General features: G+C 48.1%; 1 protein-coding gene across 6 annotated transcripts in view; it reads right to left on the bottom strand.

Annotated features, from left to right (window-relative positions):
* The window catches only part of Ank1 (ankyrin 1), a 115,434-nt gene that overhangs the window by 68,734 nt on the left and 29,242 nt on the right, over nucleotides 1-17,458 (bottom strand). For 5 of the 6 annotated variants that reach the window (XM_028768181.1, XM_028768183.1, XM_028768182.1 and 2 more), the window contains exon 2: nucleotides 16,325-16,426. In XM_028768181.1, coding sequence (XP_028624014.1) covers nucleotides 16,325-16,426 — 102 coding nt within the window. Of the gene's footprint in view, nucleotides 1-16,324; nucleotides 16,427-17,458 lie in introns of those variants that run through there. The other variant, XM_028768186.1, reaches the window with a different exon arrangement.

Below are 17,458 nucleotides of genomic sequence, written 5' to 3'. Positions count from 1 at the left end.
CCTGAGGACTGGGTGAGGTCTGGAGCAGTGGAAGGCAGAAACACAGGGACACCCGGTAGGTAGAGCTGACACGGAGAGGGCCACCTACTGACCAGTAGCTAGGAAGGCTCTTGACATCCCAAGGTTGTAGCACCAGGGAAAAAAGAGTAAAGACAATAAAACTGTCACCTTCTGGACATGAACCAAGTACAGGAACCCTCTCTCAGAACCTACAGGAACCCTGAGATTTTGATCCTAGATAGTCTTTAGGCTTCACTGGGGTTTGAAAATGTTCAAAGATACAGACACAAAGGTATGAAGAGAAATACAGTTCTCTTTCCGTCTTTTACTTCAGAGCTGCCAGAGGGCAGCAGCTTCTTTTGCCACAAACTCATCCCAAGATGTACGGTGTCTCCAGAAAACAATGAGACCAACTGGCCTTGGACTAAGATCCTGAGCCAAAATTAACCTATTCATTTTATTAACTTGATTTCCCCAGGTATTTTGTCCCAGTAGCAGAAATCTGACCACCTGATTGACAGGAATTCTCCTTGATTACAGTAGTTGGCATGGCGCCAGCCCTGGTGAACTTTCATCCAGTGACCAGAAAAAGTAGACACACCACACCAATACATGCTCAAAGTCTGTGGGGACCATCCCATACTTATAAAAATAAGCTTCAAAACAGACCCTCTGAGAACTATGTACCCCCGCCACCCCTACATGCTTTCCTCAATTAAAAAAAAACAGCTCTAAAACAGCCCCTTTGCTAGCCTGCCTTTTCAGGTGCCACCGAGGGGGCCACGTCCACCCAATAAGAGCTCTCACCAAGCTGTGAAAAGCCAGTCGGTCTGAGGCTGCTTCTGAGCTCCTAAAAAGCAGCTGGGCACAGGATGTATCTCTCAGTCCTTACTCCCTGCTTCCTGCTCTCTGACCTGTGTACTGAAAGGCTCTGAAACTTTCTGGCACGATCTGATACCAAAAACTGCTCGTTGGGGGCGGGTGAGGAGGTCTGGTGGGTAAAGGCGTTTGTCACTACACCTGATGACCTTGGTTTGAGTTTTATGATGGAAGAAGATAACTAACTCCTTAAAGTTGTCCTCCAACGTCCACAGTGCTCATGGAATCCATGTGCCCCTCCCCCCAAATAATATTTATATTTTAAAAGTACTATCCAGCACCACAAGTGATACTGCCCATATGATGGCAGGAACTTCAGTTCTATGGCTGAGGAGGCTTAGTGAAGCAGGCTCCTGCCAGTCAGGATGAGGCTTGACCTCTGCCTCTGATGTGAGGTCTCTGACTCATCTCTCCGGAGAGTCCCTGTACCCTGGGCTCCAGAAGTCCCCATTCCTCTCTTGGGTCACAGTATATGTTTAGCTTCTCACTGAAACACAGCTGTCCACTTGGGGTCAGTGCTACCTCTTATCACGTGACCCTGGGGGAAGAGTCTTCTGGGGAGACAGGAAGGTTGCAAGGTAGTCTACCTATGACCTATTTAGACCAGACCTGACCAGCCTATAAGCAGCCAGTGAGCACAGCTGCCCAAGTCCTTGTAGGGTTGTGACATTCCTTACCAGGTGTGAATGAGTGTCTGTGTGTGTATGTGTGTGTGTGTGTGTGTGTCTGTGTGTATACACTGTGCTCCTGCATGCACATTGTGATGGTTTACATACACTTGGCCCAGGGAGTGGCACTATTAGGAGGTGTGGCCTTTTAGAGTAGGTGTGTCACTGTGGGTGTGGACTTTAAGACCCTCATCCTAGCTGCCTGAAAGCTAATACTCTGCTAGCAGCCTTCAGATAAAGATGTAGGACTCTCAGCTCCTCCTGTACCATGCCTATCTGGACACTGCCATGTTCCCACCTTGATGATAATGGACTGAACCTCTGAACCTGTAAGCCAGCCCCAATTAAATGTTATCCTTAGAATAGTCACCTTGGTCATGGTGTCTGTTCACAGCAGTAACACCCTAACTAAGACACACATGTACTGCTGAGTGGGGCTAATGGGAAGGTTATTTTATCAAGAATTTTCTAATGAAAACATTCGACTCTGGCCGTCACATGTCTTTCTCTTGCAGGCTGTGCACAACACTTACTGCAGGGCCCAAAGCTAGCTGTGTGGCTTTGTCATCACACAGCGTGAATAAAATTATCAGATCAAAGAATGGCTACAGCCCGTCCTGGTGACAGGAGAGAAGGGCTAAAGGCAGGCAACAGTCTGGACAGGAAGTTAGGGGAGGGGTAATGGACACCAGGCACACACAAACCCACTGTCTGTATTCAGTTTGTAGAGCATCAGCTAGCTGGAGAACCACCTGCCAAGTGAGAGAGTGCTTGGGGAGGCCCCAGCCCTTTCTTCAGCTGATTCTCTTTGTGGGACGGGATGAGGGGCTTGTCCTTTCGGAGGCCTTTAGACAGAGATCTCCCAACCCTACTCTGGAGGGCTCCAAGCTCTGGCATGTGAGGCTCCTGGGATCTGGTGGTGAGGTTGTGGTGTGGCTATACTCTGCTTACCACAGGAGATGGTTCTGGAATCATGCCAGCAGGGATGTGGCTCATTGAGTGCTTGGCTTGGCGGCACTGCCACCCACCCACACCGTCCTGAAAGCCTCTGAGCTGCAGTGTTGCTGAGCCTTGGGGGAAACATCTAACACAGAATGACGCTCTGTGAGTGCTCCCTGATCTTTGGAGCCAGTGTGAGGACCCTAGTCCATAGGGATGCCAGATTTCTGACCACCAAAAGCTTAGAGGCTCTGAGATTCTGCCTTTCATTCACAGCTTAGGAAACCAAGGCCAGAGAGGTCGAATTAACACATGAAAACCAGCCTGGTCTTGAGTACCCTCCTCCTTGCAGGAGCTAGCTCACTTCTTTCTAATTAGATAAATAAAAGCATAGTTTACTTTTGATTAAAGTCACAACAATCATTGGGTTGTGACCTCTGCAACTGATCTCTGTGATTCTACTTACTATCCTGGTCTTCAGGAGTCCCCTGGTTTCCAAGCCTTCTGGAAGTCTACTCTTGGCTGAAGCAATGGCCTCTCTTCTAAGAGGGTCTGTCTGAGTGGGTATGTATCCCAGAGTGTGTCTCATCCTCCCTTCCAGATTCTGTTTCTTCCATCTCTTTCTCTTTTATGACTTTGTGTGTGTGTGTGTGTGTGTGTGTGTGGTGTAGTGTGTGTGTGGTGTAGCCCTGAGGTTAATGTCAGGAATTTTCCTCATTCTTCAATCATATTATTTGAGGTAGAGTCTCTCATTCAAACCCAGAGCTCCCAGATACCACTAGTCTCATAGGCAACTTGCTGGGGGATATCCCCATCTCTGTCTTCTGAGACTCAGGCTGGAACTGCTAGCAGGGCACCATGCTGGAAGAGCATCTATGTGGATTCTGACTATCTGAACTCGGGTCCTATTGCTTGGGTACCAAGTGTGTCGACTGCTGAACCATTTCCCCAGCCCTCACTTGGTCTTTGTAAGTTACTTTTACATCCCTTACTCAGGTGATTTGATTTTAATGTCCTCATCCCGAGCCCCATTAGGCAGAGCCAAACGACAAGAAACTCTAGACTTAGCACAACAAAAGCAGAGGTGCTGATGCCTGCTGCTTTTGCCACAGACTGCTGAGTGTCAACCGAATCCCAAACCTTGTGAGAGCCAACAGTGCCTGGCAGTGCGCTGCAGGTGATTAAGAGACAAGCACCTTCTCTTGAAGAACTCACTGTGGGTGATGCAGGAACAGATACATACAAAACAAAGGCCCTAAATGTTCCCGCAGGCCTGTATGAATCAGTAGCACAGAGGGGAACAGACTACTCTTTTAAGAAATGATTTTCACAGCCAGACTGCCGGTTCATGTAACACTGGGGTGAAAAGTGCATTTCCTTGGCAAACTGAAGGCACCACACGTGATGCTAAGTTCTCAACCCACGGGCAAACACGTCAGAAGCCACGCCTCCAACTCTTCTCACCCTCCTTTCCTGAGGTAGCTGGGTTTAACAGGTGCACAAATGCTCTGGGCAAAGCTCTCTCCAGGAGCCAACCCCAGCAGGTGGATGACTAGCTGCCGTTAGTGACCAAGAAGCCGAGCACCTAAAGCTGTGGGACACCTGAGCACCGATGTCCTGCCTTGTGTTCTAAGGAGCCTCTGCCTTACTAAATGCATAACTAGTCAACACAAGAGACAAAAGAGTGCCTATGGATAAATACTGACTTTAACACTTTCTTTCTCTTTAAACAGATTTTTGAAAATGCTCGAACGTGTGGAGAATTCAGATTATGTGAACTATCTGTTCCTAGCTGTGACTACGGACAGGGATAAACTGTAATTTACCACCTCTTCATAGCTGGGAACCATATGCTTTTACTTTAGTTAAATCAAATGTAGGGCGGTTGCCAAAAGTCAGAGGCAGCCTGCTGAGTCTCTCTTGATAACTGAAGCTACACAGCCAACCTTCACAGTCTCTTTCTCTTGAAGCCAAATGGCAGACAGGCTGCTGAGGGGATTAGGAATGGGATAAATGACATATTTCTTCTCTCAAATAACAGAGTGTCGAAGATAAGCACAAAGGGGTTCAAGAGACTCCAGACGAGAGGCTTCAGCTAAGTGAGGCCCAACAGCTACTTGTAGCCATTTTCTGTTGTGCTGTCCTGAAGGACTCTGGCTTGCTATCGCCTTCCCACAGACCCCTTGCACTAGACGGTGGCCCACGTATTAGAGCACCTGACATGCTCTTCGCCTCTCTAGTGCGCTCTTTCCCTTCTCCTTTCTTTTGTTCTAACTTGAATATTTTCTCCTGATCTATTTTAAGTTCTGAGTCTCGCCATGCCTTTGTCTAGTCTACTGATGAATTTTTATCACTGTATTGCATGAGACTCTTCCTTGGGCTTTCCATCTGCAGGCTGAAATTCTCCACCAGTTCCGCGCATGTCATTCGTGTCTCCACTGAGTTCTTTCACATGTCAATCATCTTGGCCTTCTCTGAGTCTCGTTCTGTTGACTGCTATGTCTCTTGACCATAGTTTGTGTTTTTGTCTTAAGTGGATGTTACACTAATGATTATTAATTGACTGCACTTATCTATCATTTATGGCTAGAAACAGATTTGGTTCATCTGTGGCGTGGTTGGTGGGAGTTAGAAACTGTGGTCGTTTGAATAGGTATGTCCACCATAGACTCATGCGTCTGAATGCTTGGTCCATGGGGACTGGTGCTATTAGGAAGTGTGGCCTTGTTGGAGTAGGCATGGCCTTGCTGGAGGAAGTGTGTCACTGTGGGGGTGGGCTATGAGGCCTCTATGCTCAAGCTGTGCCCAGTGTGAGACACTCTTCTTCTTCTGCCTGCAGAACAAGATGTAGAACTCTTTAGCTTTTTCTCCAGCACCATGTCTGTCTGCATGCTGCCATGCCTCCTGCCATGATGACAATGGACTAAACCTCTGAACCTGTAAGCCAGCCTGAATTAAATGCTTTCCTTTCTGAGAGTTGCATTGGTCACGGTGTCTCTTCACAGCAACGGAACCCTGAGTAAGACAGGAGCTTACCTGGATTGGAGTCTTATTGTGTTTGGTCTGCTAGCCTCCGTTCTCAACAGAGGCTACAGTCATCATGAGTTTGATGTAAGGGTCAGGGTCCCAGAAGGGTTTCAATGTTCCTGATCTTCCAGCTTCCAACTCTTCCAGGTACCTTTGCCTCAGGTGGACTCATTTCTCTGTCCTGCTTCTCTCCTAGTGATACTGTGTTCTTCCTGGTGCCTTAGACTGGTAGTGGTAGGCAAGTCCCAGTATGGTCCAGTTTCAGACAGGCTCTGTGTGTCTGGACCTCAAGGGTAGAGTAGTTTGTGTTTAATTCCCTGTCTTTTACTTTGCTTTGTCAGTACTGGGCTTAGATGGGTATTCCTTTCATATCCTCAAATCCTCAAGCAGAGCCAGAGATCTGCTTGTTACTGCGGTAGGAAACCTGGGCCTAGGACAGTTGCTGGCCTCTCCAGGGTCACAGGATTTCCAGAGGTGCTGGAGCAAACCAAGCTGACACATGTGAGCTCCGTCCCTCAGCAGAAGCAGTCTGTTTCTATTCCTCCTGGGAAGGAAGGTATTCATGTGCACCCTGGAGTGTGGGAGCAGGTCTGCCTGGTACCAAGAGAGGAGTCTAGGGAGCCTGCAAGGCTCTTCCTCTGCCACCTTCCACCAACCACACCGTGAACACCCAAGGCTTAGGGGACTTCTCTGGGTTTCTAGTATTTCCCATGAGCACTCAGTCAAGGCATGGGGTTAAAGATTTGCCGTAGACCCCTGGACCTTTAAGAGTTGTCGGGGATTTGCCTTGCAGGGGTCACTGCTTCTACTCTATGTGGAGATGAGGTGTGTGGGCCTCTCCCAGTGGCTTTGCCTCTCTGGAATCCAGGTTACTTAGTTGCTGTCACTCCCTTGTCTCTCAGCCAAGTTTGAGAAGATTTGTAATCTTCTAGATTACCCATTCTGTTATCACACAATTAGGGCAACAGCTACACCTTCTGAAGCTTTCATACCCACAATTCCTGTCTGGAGTCTTCAGGACCCCTAGACTTCATAGAGTTTCATGCCACAATGGCCTTAAAGAAGAGATGGTCTCTTTGAAGGGCAAAAATCTTCACACTGTCATTCACAGCAGTTTTCTTCTTGTGCCTCTGCCCCCACTTTGGGTAAAAATCCTCACGTTAGATCATTCTTCTGAGAAGCAGTGTCTGGAGGTGGAGGAGAGTCCAGTGAGTCTGTGCAGCTGCTCCAACCGCTCTTAAGATATTCTCAAGTCACATTCCGTCTGCATGACTTAACTTGGAGTGTTTTCTTGTACCAACTGTGAGAGATTCCATTGGCAGAGACACGATTTCAGACATTTGTTCTCAGTAAACTGTTCCTCTGTTTAGCTGCTCTGATTGCCCCAATTACACTAATTGATTTCCAAATGTACAAATACAGTTGACATGTCACTGGAAACTTAGCACTTATCCAGTCAGGAGCGGGCAGGAAGCTTCAGACAGTCAGCACCTGGTATTCTGAGGTTCCACAGCTCATGGGAAGTGGCGGGGATACCTCAGAGGCTGACACTGACGGTCCCAGAACACAAGGGCCCTCATGCCTTCTGTTCTCTCATTTCACCCTGTGGAGGAGCACAGAGCCTCAGGTGGGGTCCTCTGACTAATGGCTCATAGCTCCCAACTCAAAGCTTGTCTTCATTTGTGGTCACTATTGCTGTGATCAAACACCATGAACAAAAGCAACTTGGGGAGGAAAGGATTTATTAGCCTTCTACTTATGCATCACTGTTCATCATTGAAGGAGGTCAGGGCAAGAACTCAGTGGAGCATCACTCCTTCAAAATGACCCTACCTGTTTTAAGAAGACATAAAACTATCCAAGACACAAAACAACAACAAAAAAGAAGAACACCAGGCAGCAATTTTGCTCCTGGTGTGGTCGGAATGTCTACACAGAGCTATGCACCTCGGTTTCTGTTTAGAGCCTCACTCGCCTGCCCAGATCTTGGTTGAGAATGAGGGACAATAGGCATAGCAGTAGGAGTGGGTATCTAATTTCCACTGTTCAGAGTAGAAGCCAAGGACTGTCTGAGAAGTGACCAAAGCAGCAGCCACAGGTGGTAATCCATGGAGCCTGCGCTAGCACAGGAAACTCAGGATGAACCTGGGACGACCAAGGCAGGAAGTGAGGGAAGCCTGAACAGATGACAAAGACACTACGAAGAAATCAAATGACTAAAGGGACACCCCTTGCCACAACTTGTATTTTTAACATCAGACAGCTGACACCGAGGTTCAAAGCACTGAATGCAACAGGGTTAAAAAAAAAAAAAAAAGGCGGGCAGAGCCTGAGGAGCTGATCCTGTCACATAAGGCCAAGTATATACCTACGAAGGCCCTTGGAACAAGAAGGGAGGGTGAGAAGGTCTGGGGTGGGCACAGGAAGAGGAAGGAGAAAGGAGAGACTGACAGAAGGGAGGGGAGGGTACTGAGAAAGACAGCTGGACTCTGGGTAAAATGTTGCCTTAGACACACACGGGAGCCAGGTGGGTGGTGTCTCACGTGTGCCTTGTACAAACTGGAATGTCTAGAAACGCCAGAATATCATGGATGGGTAGGAAGGTCAATGGATATGAAGACAGGGCAAAGCAATCATAAAGCAAGCAGCGGGGAGGCAGGGGTTCTTTGTTCAGTTCTTACAGCAGTTTCTGTAGATATAAAACAATTACAGTTTGAAAGAAGACAGAAGGGAGGAGTGGAGGCAAAGGTCTAGAAAGGCCATGGGGGAAGGAGGCAACTCTACGTTCTGGCTAATGGGCTGGGGCAGAGCTGAGGTTTCTGCAAAGGCCTTGCGGAGATTGGACCACGTCCACCCAGTCTGTTTGCAGGGCCTGTGAAGAGGAGCCTGGAGCAGGGTTCTGATGCTCTCCGGTAAGGATATAACCTGTCCTGCACGCCATCAAATCATGCAAAGGGAACAGTCTCAACCTCACACAGATGCCTGCTGACAAAGACGCAACACCTGCCATCTTTTCTACTATAGAGGGTTTATGCCTCTGCAGAGACCACTTGGTGGGGGAAAGTCTGTTAAAAATATTCCATCTTGCAATTTAATGACCCGGGAGGCAGATGGAGCTGAACAATTGCCAGGGTTGGGAGGGGGTTACCCTTTCCTCCTCTGTAAGCCTGCATTCCTCTAGAGACAGGGGCAAGTGAGGAGTGCAAGCATCCAGGAGGACTGTACCAACTTAGAGAGGGAGGCAGAGCGACAGGAAAGAGCTGGGTCTAAACATTCTTCCTTCTTCGCTTTATTACAACCTAAATTCAGTTTTCTTCCCAGGTAGCTCTTAAGGACCATGGTTCAGTTATACTCAGGAGGAGGGGAGGCCCCGTGGTCTGCTTCATTGTCTCAAAGCTAAAAGGGACCACAGCGATTTCTGAGCTCTGCCTGGAGGCCAATCGACCTCGGATCACCTTCCCTCCGCTGTGTGGTTGCTCAAAGCTTGTGGTGGCCTCCGCACTCCCAAATCCCACAGCTCAGCAACAAACCCACTGCTGAGGTTTTCAGGGCCCTCGGGAGTGGAGGGGGAAGATGTTCGAGTTCGAGTTAATGAGAGGATGGGTTCTGAAATTGAGCTCAGCAGCTAAGAATACCTCCCGTGTACTAGAAAGATTCTATGTCCGAGATCTCGAGTTCTCTATTTTTTTTTTTTTTTAAATCAAGAGAACCAGACCTCCCGAGGAAGGGCAGTAGGATTAGGGAGAAAAGTCTAGGGAGGACTGAGGCTTCTAACTGGTCTTACGGTTCATCTCTCTCTCCCACTAGTACACATCTCAAAAATGATGACCTGCCTACCATCCTGGTATATGAACTAAGCAATCAGCATCCGCAGGAAATACTTTGCTGGCACAGGGAGAGCGTGACACTATCCTACCGAACTGCCAACAGTGGTGTGCTCGGCGGGGGAGGGGAGACTTTCAGATGTTGTACGTTTCTGCTCAGTTTTGATCTGTAAGCAAAGCACGCGTCCATCTTGCTGCTAAATTTTAAAAACCCAAACTAAAATCGGAGACATGCTTATATGCAGTCTATAATCGTTCCACCAGAACATGTTCTATCTCAAAAACCGAGCAGGGTTCAGCCTTGGTCGGTACATGGATGCAGAGACATGCCTGTAAACAATGAAAAGAAGTATCGTGTTCACCACCAACTATTAGGAATTCCAGGCTAAGTCATATCAGGTCTATCTCAGTCAGGGAAGTTCTGCATTCAGGTTTCCTTCACCAACCAGAGGGGTCAGTCTGCTCAAGGCTGGAGTTGAGAGACGGTCATTATTCTTAGCAAGCCCACTTGCCATACCCTACTTGTAAAAGGTGAACAGCTCACTGAAGCATGTTCCCAGGGAACTTAGAGATACTCTCCATGGTAGTTTGAGTGAGAATGGCTCCCATAAGTCCATAAGTTTGAATGGTTGGTCCCCAGTTAGTGGTGCTGTCAGGAGGTGTGGCTTATTGGAGGAAGTGTGTCATTGGGGGTAGGGCTTACGGTTTCAAACACCCATGCCAGCCCTGTGTCACTCTCTCTGTCTGCAACTTGCAGATCAGATGTAAGCTCTCAGCAATTGCTCCAGTGCCATGCCTGCCTGCCACTACATTCCCTGCCATGATGGTCAAGGACTAGCCCTCTGAAGCTGTAAGCAAGCGCCCAGTTAAATGCCCCCTTTTGTAAGTACCTTGGTCATGGTGTTCCATCACAGCAAGAGAACGGTAATGAAGAATCTCTCTAATGGCCCCATCCCTTTTAACTGTACATATCTGCTCTCGAGCCTTTGTGCTCCCAAAGCCTGGCTTTTAAAACTGAGGTCCTGTTCTCATTTGTAATCATGTCCTAGCTTGGCTGGGCAAATGAAGCATTTCCTAAAGAAGTGAATGTACATCCATCCACCCTGACGCAGATGCAGCCTCTCTTCTTTTCTGAAGTTCCTCGTGAGTAAGAGGATCATGTCTGGTCTTCAGATTGTGAACTCAACAGCCATCAAATTGAAATGTGGAACTGGAGGATTCCCTTCCTGACCTTGGAGACACAATGTGATGAAGATATCGATTACGTTCTAGGAGACTAGAACTTTTGCTGGACCTCACCGACAGAGTCAATAATACACCTTGAAGTCACTTAAGACTGACAGCCTACTATATGCTCAGACTTGTCTTGGATTTCTCAAGTGATCAGCTTTTATAACGAAGGTAATACAGTGATCATGAGTTACATACTCCTCCGTGCTCCCGACCCAGAATAATGCAGGCTTTGAAAACAGCAAAGACAGCAGTTGAGAGCAGCTTCCTAAAATCTACCATGAAGGTTGAAAGCAGCCAGTTATTAGTAAGGGTTGGTGAACTGATGTCTATTGTCTCAGTCAATTGGGGTCAGCCAGAGCCAGTGACTTAATCCCTTGTAAAAGTCTGTTAAGGAATTCTATAAAGTTTCTCCTTCCTTCCCCTTATGGTATGCTCTGTTATTTAATAAAAATGGAACAGACACACACAACTCATAACTAGACAGACACAGAGACACACACACACAGAGGTACAGTCACAGACACAAGGACAAACAGATCCACAGGACAGCCTTCAAGCAGGGGCATCTTCAGACATAGTCCAGACAGACAGAGGAAGGACGACACAGGAAGCATGAAGAAGAGAATTCAAATCTGGACTCGCCCTTGGCCAACAGACTTCAAGGTGAGCTTATGCTTGCCGGGAGGTCTAAAACAATGGGTAACACAGACAGTAACAGGCCCATCTGTGAAGATCTGGAGTCAGCCTCCCAAGCTTGAGAGATGCCCTCTCCCTCCTTCTTGCATGTCTCAGGAGGCTACCGGGACCCCTGCCCTCCTCTGTTGTTCCTTGTTTCTGAGCAATGGTAGATGTAATGCAGTGCTCACCTGTCACTGGCCTACACAAGGCATGTCACAACAGCCCCAGAAGCAAATGTGGCAGACATCAAAATCTTTTCTGGCTCCTATATGGCCAGGAGAATGCTTCATCTGTACCCTCCCAGGCTCAGGCAGGCTTCCTGGCTTGGTTCTTTGAAGACAGGTCGTGGTTTTCCCCATATCTAGTACAGTAGTGTATGACCATCATAAGCACTCAGCACTGGGTTCACAGATGTAGTACTGCAGCCACCCCAGAGGTCCTTTGCTGCTTCAGTTCCAGTGCATGGCCCCGGTGGTACCATGTTAACCTGACGTCTGCGGCGGTGAGCATGGGTTGTCCCGGAAGCTTGCTTCCTTTCCTGTGGCTAGGTGGCAGTGTGAGAAGCCAACCCGTTCATCCTACACAGTCTATTTTTAGTCACCGTAGTCTCCACTCTATGACATTTGATTCTACAGACTGATTTCTAGATGACACCGAGAGCTGGATATATGAAGTTGGGCCTGGCAGGAGTATGCTCACCTCCGGGCAACACTCCCCAGCCACACTGTCCTTGCTGCTCCCAGACAAGGCAATGCTTCCTAACGTAGGGTTCCTCACACTTTTCCTATTCTCAGAAACCACCAGGCTCTCTCCCTTCCTTTGTCCAGGCCTCTCAAAAGTTATCCTCTTTCACACGCCTAAAGCAGGCTTTGCCTGCCAGGTACCAATCATCCCATAAGGATGTTGCTTGGCACGCTTTCTTGCCTGTTGTGTCTTCCCTTTGTTAGCATATAATACTCAACCCGTGTCCTCTGCAGGGTTGATAAACATTTGGATAATGACTAGTGTAGCTGTATACTGGGTGGCTCACATCCCTTTTCCTGGTGGTAGAATGAGCTACCTGTGGGGACCTGTCTCAGGTCACCTTCCCTTCTCGTCTGAGTTCCAGCCTCAAAAGCCCCTGCTGCTGTCTGTCCATCCCCGCTGTCATCTGTCCTACTCAACTGGTGACTTTACCATGTACACACTGTGTGCTTTCAGAATACATAGATAGTGTCGCTGTCCTCCTAAACCAGACCCCCAGGGTCATCTCGGAGTCCCTCCACCCATTCCAGTTCACCACCCAGGCCTATTGGCTCTGTTTCTTCTCCTCAGCCATGACTTTTATCCAAGCTACCAACAATTTTCTTCTGGACTACCGCAGCGGTCACATGGCTGGCCTTCCTACTGCCCACTCCACAGCTCCATCCGTTTTGAGTACAGTATCCAGTGCGAGCCTTTACATCACACCTACGACAACTGTACCCACACTATGCTGGAACCCCAGGCTCATCTTCCTCTCAGTATAAAGATCGAAGTCCTTAACGTGACTGTATCTGCCAGCAGGAGAGCTAGTCACCCCGGATGCACTAACACAACTGTGCAGGTTGTTCACTACTGAGATTCCTCTCTCCTCTCAAATCCATCCCCTCAGCCATCAACTTCAGAGTAGTCTGGGGCAGCAGGTAGGTGTGCATACATGATGCATACATGTACAAACCCTACTCAGACCCTGGAGTATGATGTCCAGTTGCATAATGTCACGCTCTTGTCACTGGTAAGAAGCAGCTCTATCCAGTTTTACCTCAGCTGGGTCCCTGCCTATCTACACTCACTCATACTGCTGTCCCTTCATTAACCTCAGCTCAGCTCTCAGTTCCTCTGTCTCTTGCTTAAGGTAATAGACCTTAAGGTGTCACCTCTGACCTCTGACCTCTGACCTCTAGCTCTAGATCAGGCTCTGTCTTAGTTAGGGTTTTGCTGCTGTGAACAGACAACCATGACCAAAGCAACTCTTATAAGGACAACATTTAATTGGTCTGGCTTACAGGTTCAGAGGTTCAGTCCAGTATCATTATGACAGGGAGCATGGCAGTGTCCAGGCAGGCATGGTGCTGGAGGAGCTGAGAGTTCTGCATCTCGATCTGACTATTTCTAGGAGAAAACTGACTTTTCTGCACTGGGTGGAGCTTCAAAGCTCCTCCCCCAACGCACACACACAGTGACACACTTCCTCCAACAAGGCCACATCTACCCCAACAAGGCCACAGCTCCTACTAGTGCCACCATAGACCCCCTATATACTATATTCTACTCAGAATATCCTAGACCAGCAGTTGTCAACCTTCCCAGTGCTGTGATCCTTTGTTACAGTTTCTCACGCTATGGTGAACCCCGCCCCCCACTATAAAATCATTTTTACTACTTCATAACTATAAGTTTGTTAGTGTTATGACTCATAATGTAAATATCTGTGTTTTCTGGTGGTCTTAGGTGATTCCTGTGAAAGCATCATTTGACACCCAAATGGGTTTGCAACCCACAGGTTGAGAGCCTCTGTCTTACACCTTTACCTCACGGCCTTAGCTATATATGATTATTTGGTTATCAGCTCTTCCTGCCCACAGAGGTAAAGGACCAGGATTAGTCTATGTCCCTGCACCCAGGAAGACACAGGATGTGGGGGTGGAGGTAAAGGTCCCATGATGCTGGAATAAATGACAAGGCAGGTGGTATGGAGACACTGCTGTTGTGTGGATACATGTGCACCCTGGTGTGAGTGTCTTCTGTAAGCAGAAGAATGGTGACGGGAACTTCTAATCTGTCCTGGGCATTCATGTCTCTTACATAAGTTCATTCCCTTTATTGTTGAGGAATTGTTGTTCATTTCCTAAAGTGTTGAGGTTTGGTCTCTTGCTGTGTATTGTAATGGTAAGTGCAGGTTCCCAAGACCTGATTGCCCCAGAGACAAGAGAGCAAGTCTGCATGTAGACCCAAGTGAGCTATGTGACCTTGGCCCTAAGTTATTTTCTTATTGATAAATGAAGATACTGACAGCCGATAGCAGGGTAGAAAAGACAGGAGGGTTTAGGGTTCCTGGGCTTGGGGGGTGGGGGTGGAGGAGGACCATGAGGAGGAGAAGAAGATAGTGGGGGTTAGGGGGGTGGAGGAGGACCATGAGGAGGAGAAGATAGAAGAGGAGAAAGTTGACATGAGTCATGAAGACATGGCCCTGAGGGTTGGCCAACTGGAGTTAAGAGCAGCTCAGATGAACTATATAAGTAATAACTCAGGGTTTATCGATAAGAAAGAAGATTCTAATAGCATAGAGGGTAGCTATCGGCCCAGGTCTTGTGCCATTTAAGCCTTATTGTGACTAACACAAGTTATGTGTATTTTTTTCTGGGAACTGAATGATCAAAGGCAGAGTAGAAACCCCACATCGGGATTAAAAATTTCTACAGCATACAAGACCTAGAGTAATTATCCTCTTTTGGCAAACACCTGTGACTCCTGTCTCTGGAGTACTTTTTCTGGAAGAGTGTGTTCACATAAGGTGACACCTAGGTGTCTTGCTGCCATCACCAGCCCCTGACGGGAAAACAAAAGCCCATGTTTAACCACAAGCAGAAGCATAAATCACCAACGGTGAGCTTTGTGCAGCAGTGGGCTATCTTTTCAGACCCTGGTACCTTTTGTTTCCTTGATGTGGCAGGCAGTGTCTGCTTTGAAATGAATGGGCTGGCCAGGTCTGTAGTCTGAAACCTAAGGCAGGACCCCTTCTGCACCAGCATACAGGCCCTACCTTGTCAGGAGCCCAAGAGAAAAGTTGTCAACAAAGCACCAAGGATGCCCACCTGCTCCTTGCTTTCATCTTCGGAAACCTACAGCGAGCCAGATAAAGATGGAAGGCCAGGGATTGCAGCTGCCCCCACAGGAGGCCCTCAAGATGAAGCCATCCCTTGATGCCTCCAAACCGTCCACTGCCATAGTCAGCCAGACACAGCCTCTGGCACTCAGCTGCCCACATTTCAGCTCAGGGATTCCTTTAAGGCTGGAGGATTAATCCTTGAAAGGCCTCCTTAGGTCTGGAAGTTTCATGGTAGGTAGGAAACAATGAATCTTGGGACCCCTGGGGGATTAGGGCTGCCCACTCAGCCCAGAGATATGCTCTGAGTTGTGGTATGGGGGATGCCTAGCTTTCTCTCTTCCTTCTTGTCTTCAGGTCTTATCCGTGCCTCCTTGCCCAAAGCAATGCATTCAGCATTGTAGCCAGCCTCTCTTCCATGCTCATGGGACATCTGGTTCAACCCCTGAGAGTTCAGGGTCTGCATGTGCATGGCTGTGTGTCTTTCTGGGTAGGAGATGATATGAGGGATGACAGTATCCTTTTCCTCACCTTACCTGTCAGCTCAAGTCCAGCTCACACTGTTACCACCACCACCCCAAGTCCACCGCCATGGATAGATTCACAGTCATACCCTATTTCTATCACCCCGTCCTCCCTCTCTTGCTCTTTTAGCTGTGGGTTGGAGCTCATACAAGACCAACTCAACCCTAAGAGGATCTTGGCCCTGGATAGTGGCTAGAGCACAGAGCCATTTGCATTCTGGGAGTTTGTCATTGTTGTTGGGGATGTCAAGCAAACCTCTACCACATTAAATATGAGGACACTGTGCTAAAGGGGAGAAGCCAGTCCTAGCAGGACCAACACTATGGAGTCTACTTGTAGGAGGTCCCGGGAGTAGTCAGGTCCCTAGATGTTGAAAGCAGAAGGTTGTCTCCTGCAACACGCAGGCCCAGGAACCCCAAAGACTGCTGATGTGTAAGGGGGTTTTTACTATTGCTCCAGCATTGCTTTAGGGTTCCTCCTATGCTCATTTTCAAAGGTCACTTCTAAGGCATCCATGTGATATTCAGTGACTTCCAAAGGAGCCAGGTCCCACTGTAGGAGCAAGGTAGCCTTTCTATCTATGGGCCCTCGGCTGGAAGGTTATCAACACATGGTGAACCTCAGCAGAAGCCCCAGAGACTTTGGAGGCGCTGGGAAGAGTGCAGCAGGACATCTAAGAGGATGCGTTGTGTCCACTCACTGACCTGATTACAGGTATTAATGTCCACTCCATTGCGCAGGTGATCCAGAGCCTTGTCCAGGTTTCCCGAGCGCGCCGCCCGCAGAAAGCTGGTAGCAGCATCGGCCTGTAGGGGGGGAACAACGGGCTGTGAGTGTCACCGTGTGGCAAGGATCTTATCATCCTGTGTGCACACAACATCCCCAGTGGTGGTCTCAGCACCTGAAGACCTGTATGTGCAGCTGCCTTCTAGCCTGGGTTTCCCTCTCTTTGATCTCTCTTACACGATTATCCTTGCAAGGACTGAGGAGAGATCACCTTTGAGAGTGATCCCAAACCAGTTCCGATGTCGAACATTCAACACGATTGGCTTTGGCTGCCTTCGAGCTGCAGAGCCCTCCACGTCTCCTCCACACACCGCCTCCCCACCATCCCTACTGTTAGGTATCGGACCTAGGGCCTCACACATGCTAAGCACGCATGCTACCAACTGAGCTATGGCCCCAGCACCCCACCCTCATTTTTTTTTTCTTTTTAAATTTTGAGACAGAGTCTCACTAAGTTTCCTAGCCTGGCCTCAAACTCTCTGTAGCCCAGGTATACTTTGAACCTGTAATCTTCCTATCTCAGCCTCTCAAGTCACTGGGTCTGCAGGCCCTGTACCTCCAGGCCTGGCCTGTTTTTCTTCTTGCTGGAGATTAGGCTATCATACAGGATCCATTACCAAAGATTCAGCAACACAAGCACAAAAGCCAGTGTGAGCTTTACGTTTTTTTAGAAATAAGCGTGTGTGGATTTTATTCTTTAGCTAAGACCCTAAGTGGCAGGTCCCACTGTCGTCTCCATTTTACAGAAGTCACTGAGGAGACCACATAAGGTCATGCTTGAGGTAAGATGTCCAACAGCTGGACTCCAAAGTAGGTAACATGGCTCTGAAACCTTAGGTCCTTTTCTTTATTTATTTTTATTTTTGGAATAAGGAGTCATTTTTAATTAATGATTTATTACTTCCAGATTAGGTTCTTTTTTAAAAAAAATTTATTCATCTATATTTTTTGAGTATTTTGTTTAGGTATATGTCAATGGAACTGGAGTCACTGACAGTTGTAAGCTGTCACATGGGTGCCGGAAACCAAACCTGGGTCCTCTGGAAGAGCAA

The sequence above is a fragment of the Grammomys surdaster genome, unplaced genomic scaffold, assembly GCF_004785775.1.
Source record: "Grammomys surdaster isolate TR1022 unplaced genomic scaffold, NIH_TR_1.0 185, whole genome shotgun sequence".
NCBI lineage: Eukaryota > Metazoa > Chordata > Mammalia > Rodentia > Muridae > Grammomys > Grammomys surdaster.
Note: the sequence above shows the minus strand (reverse complement) of the source record. Positions and strands in the feature narration are given on the sequence as shown.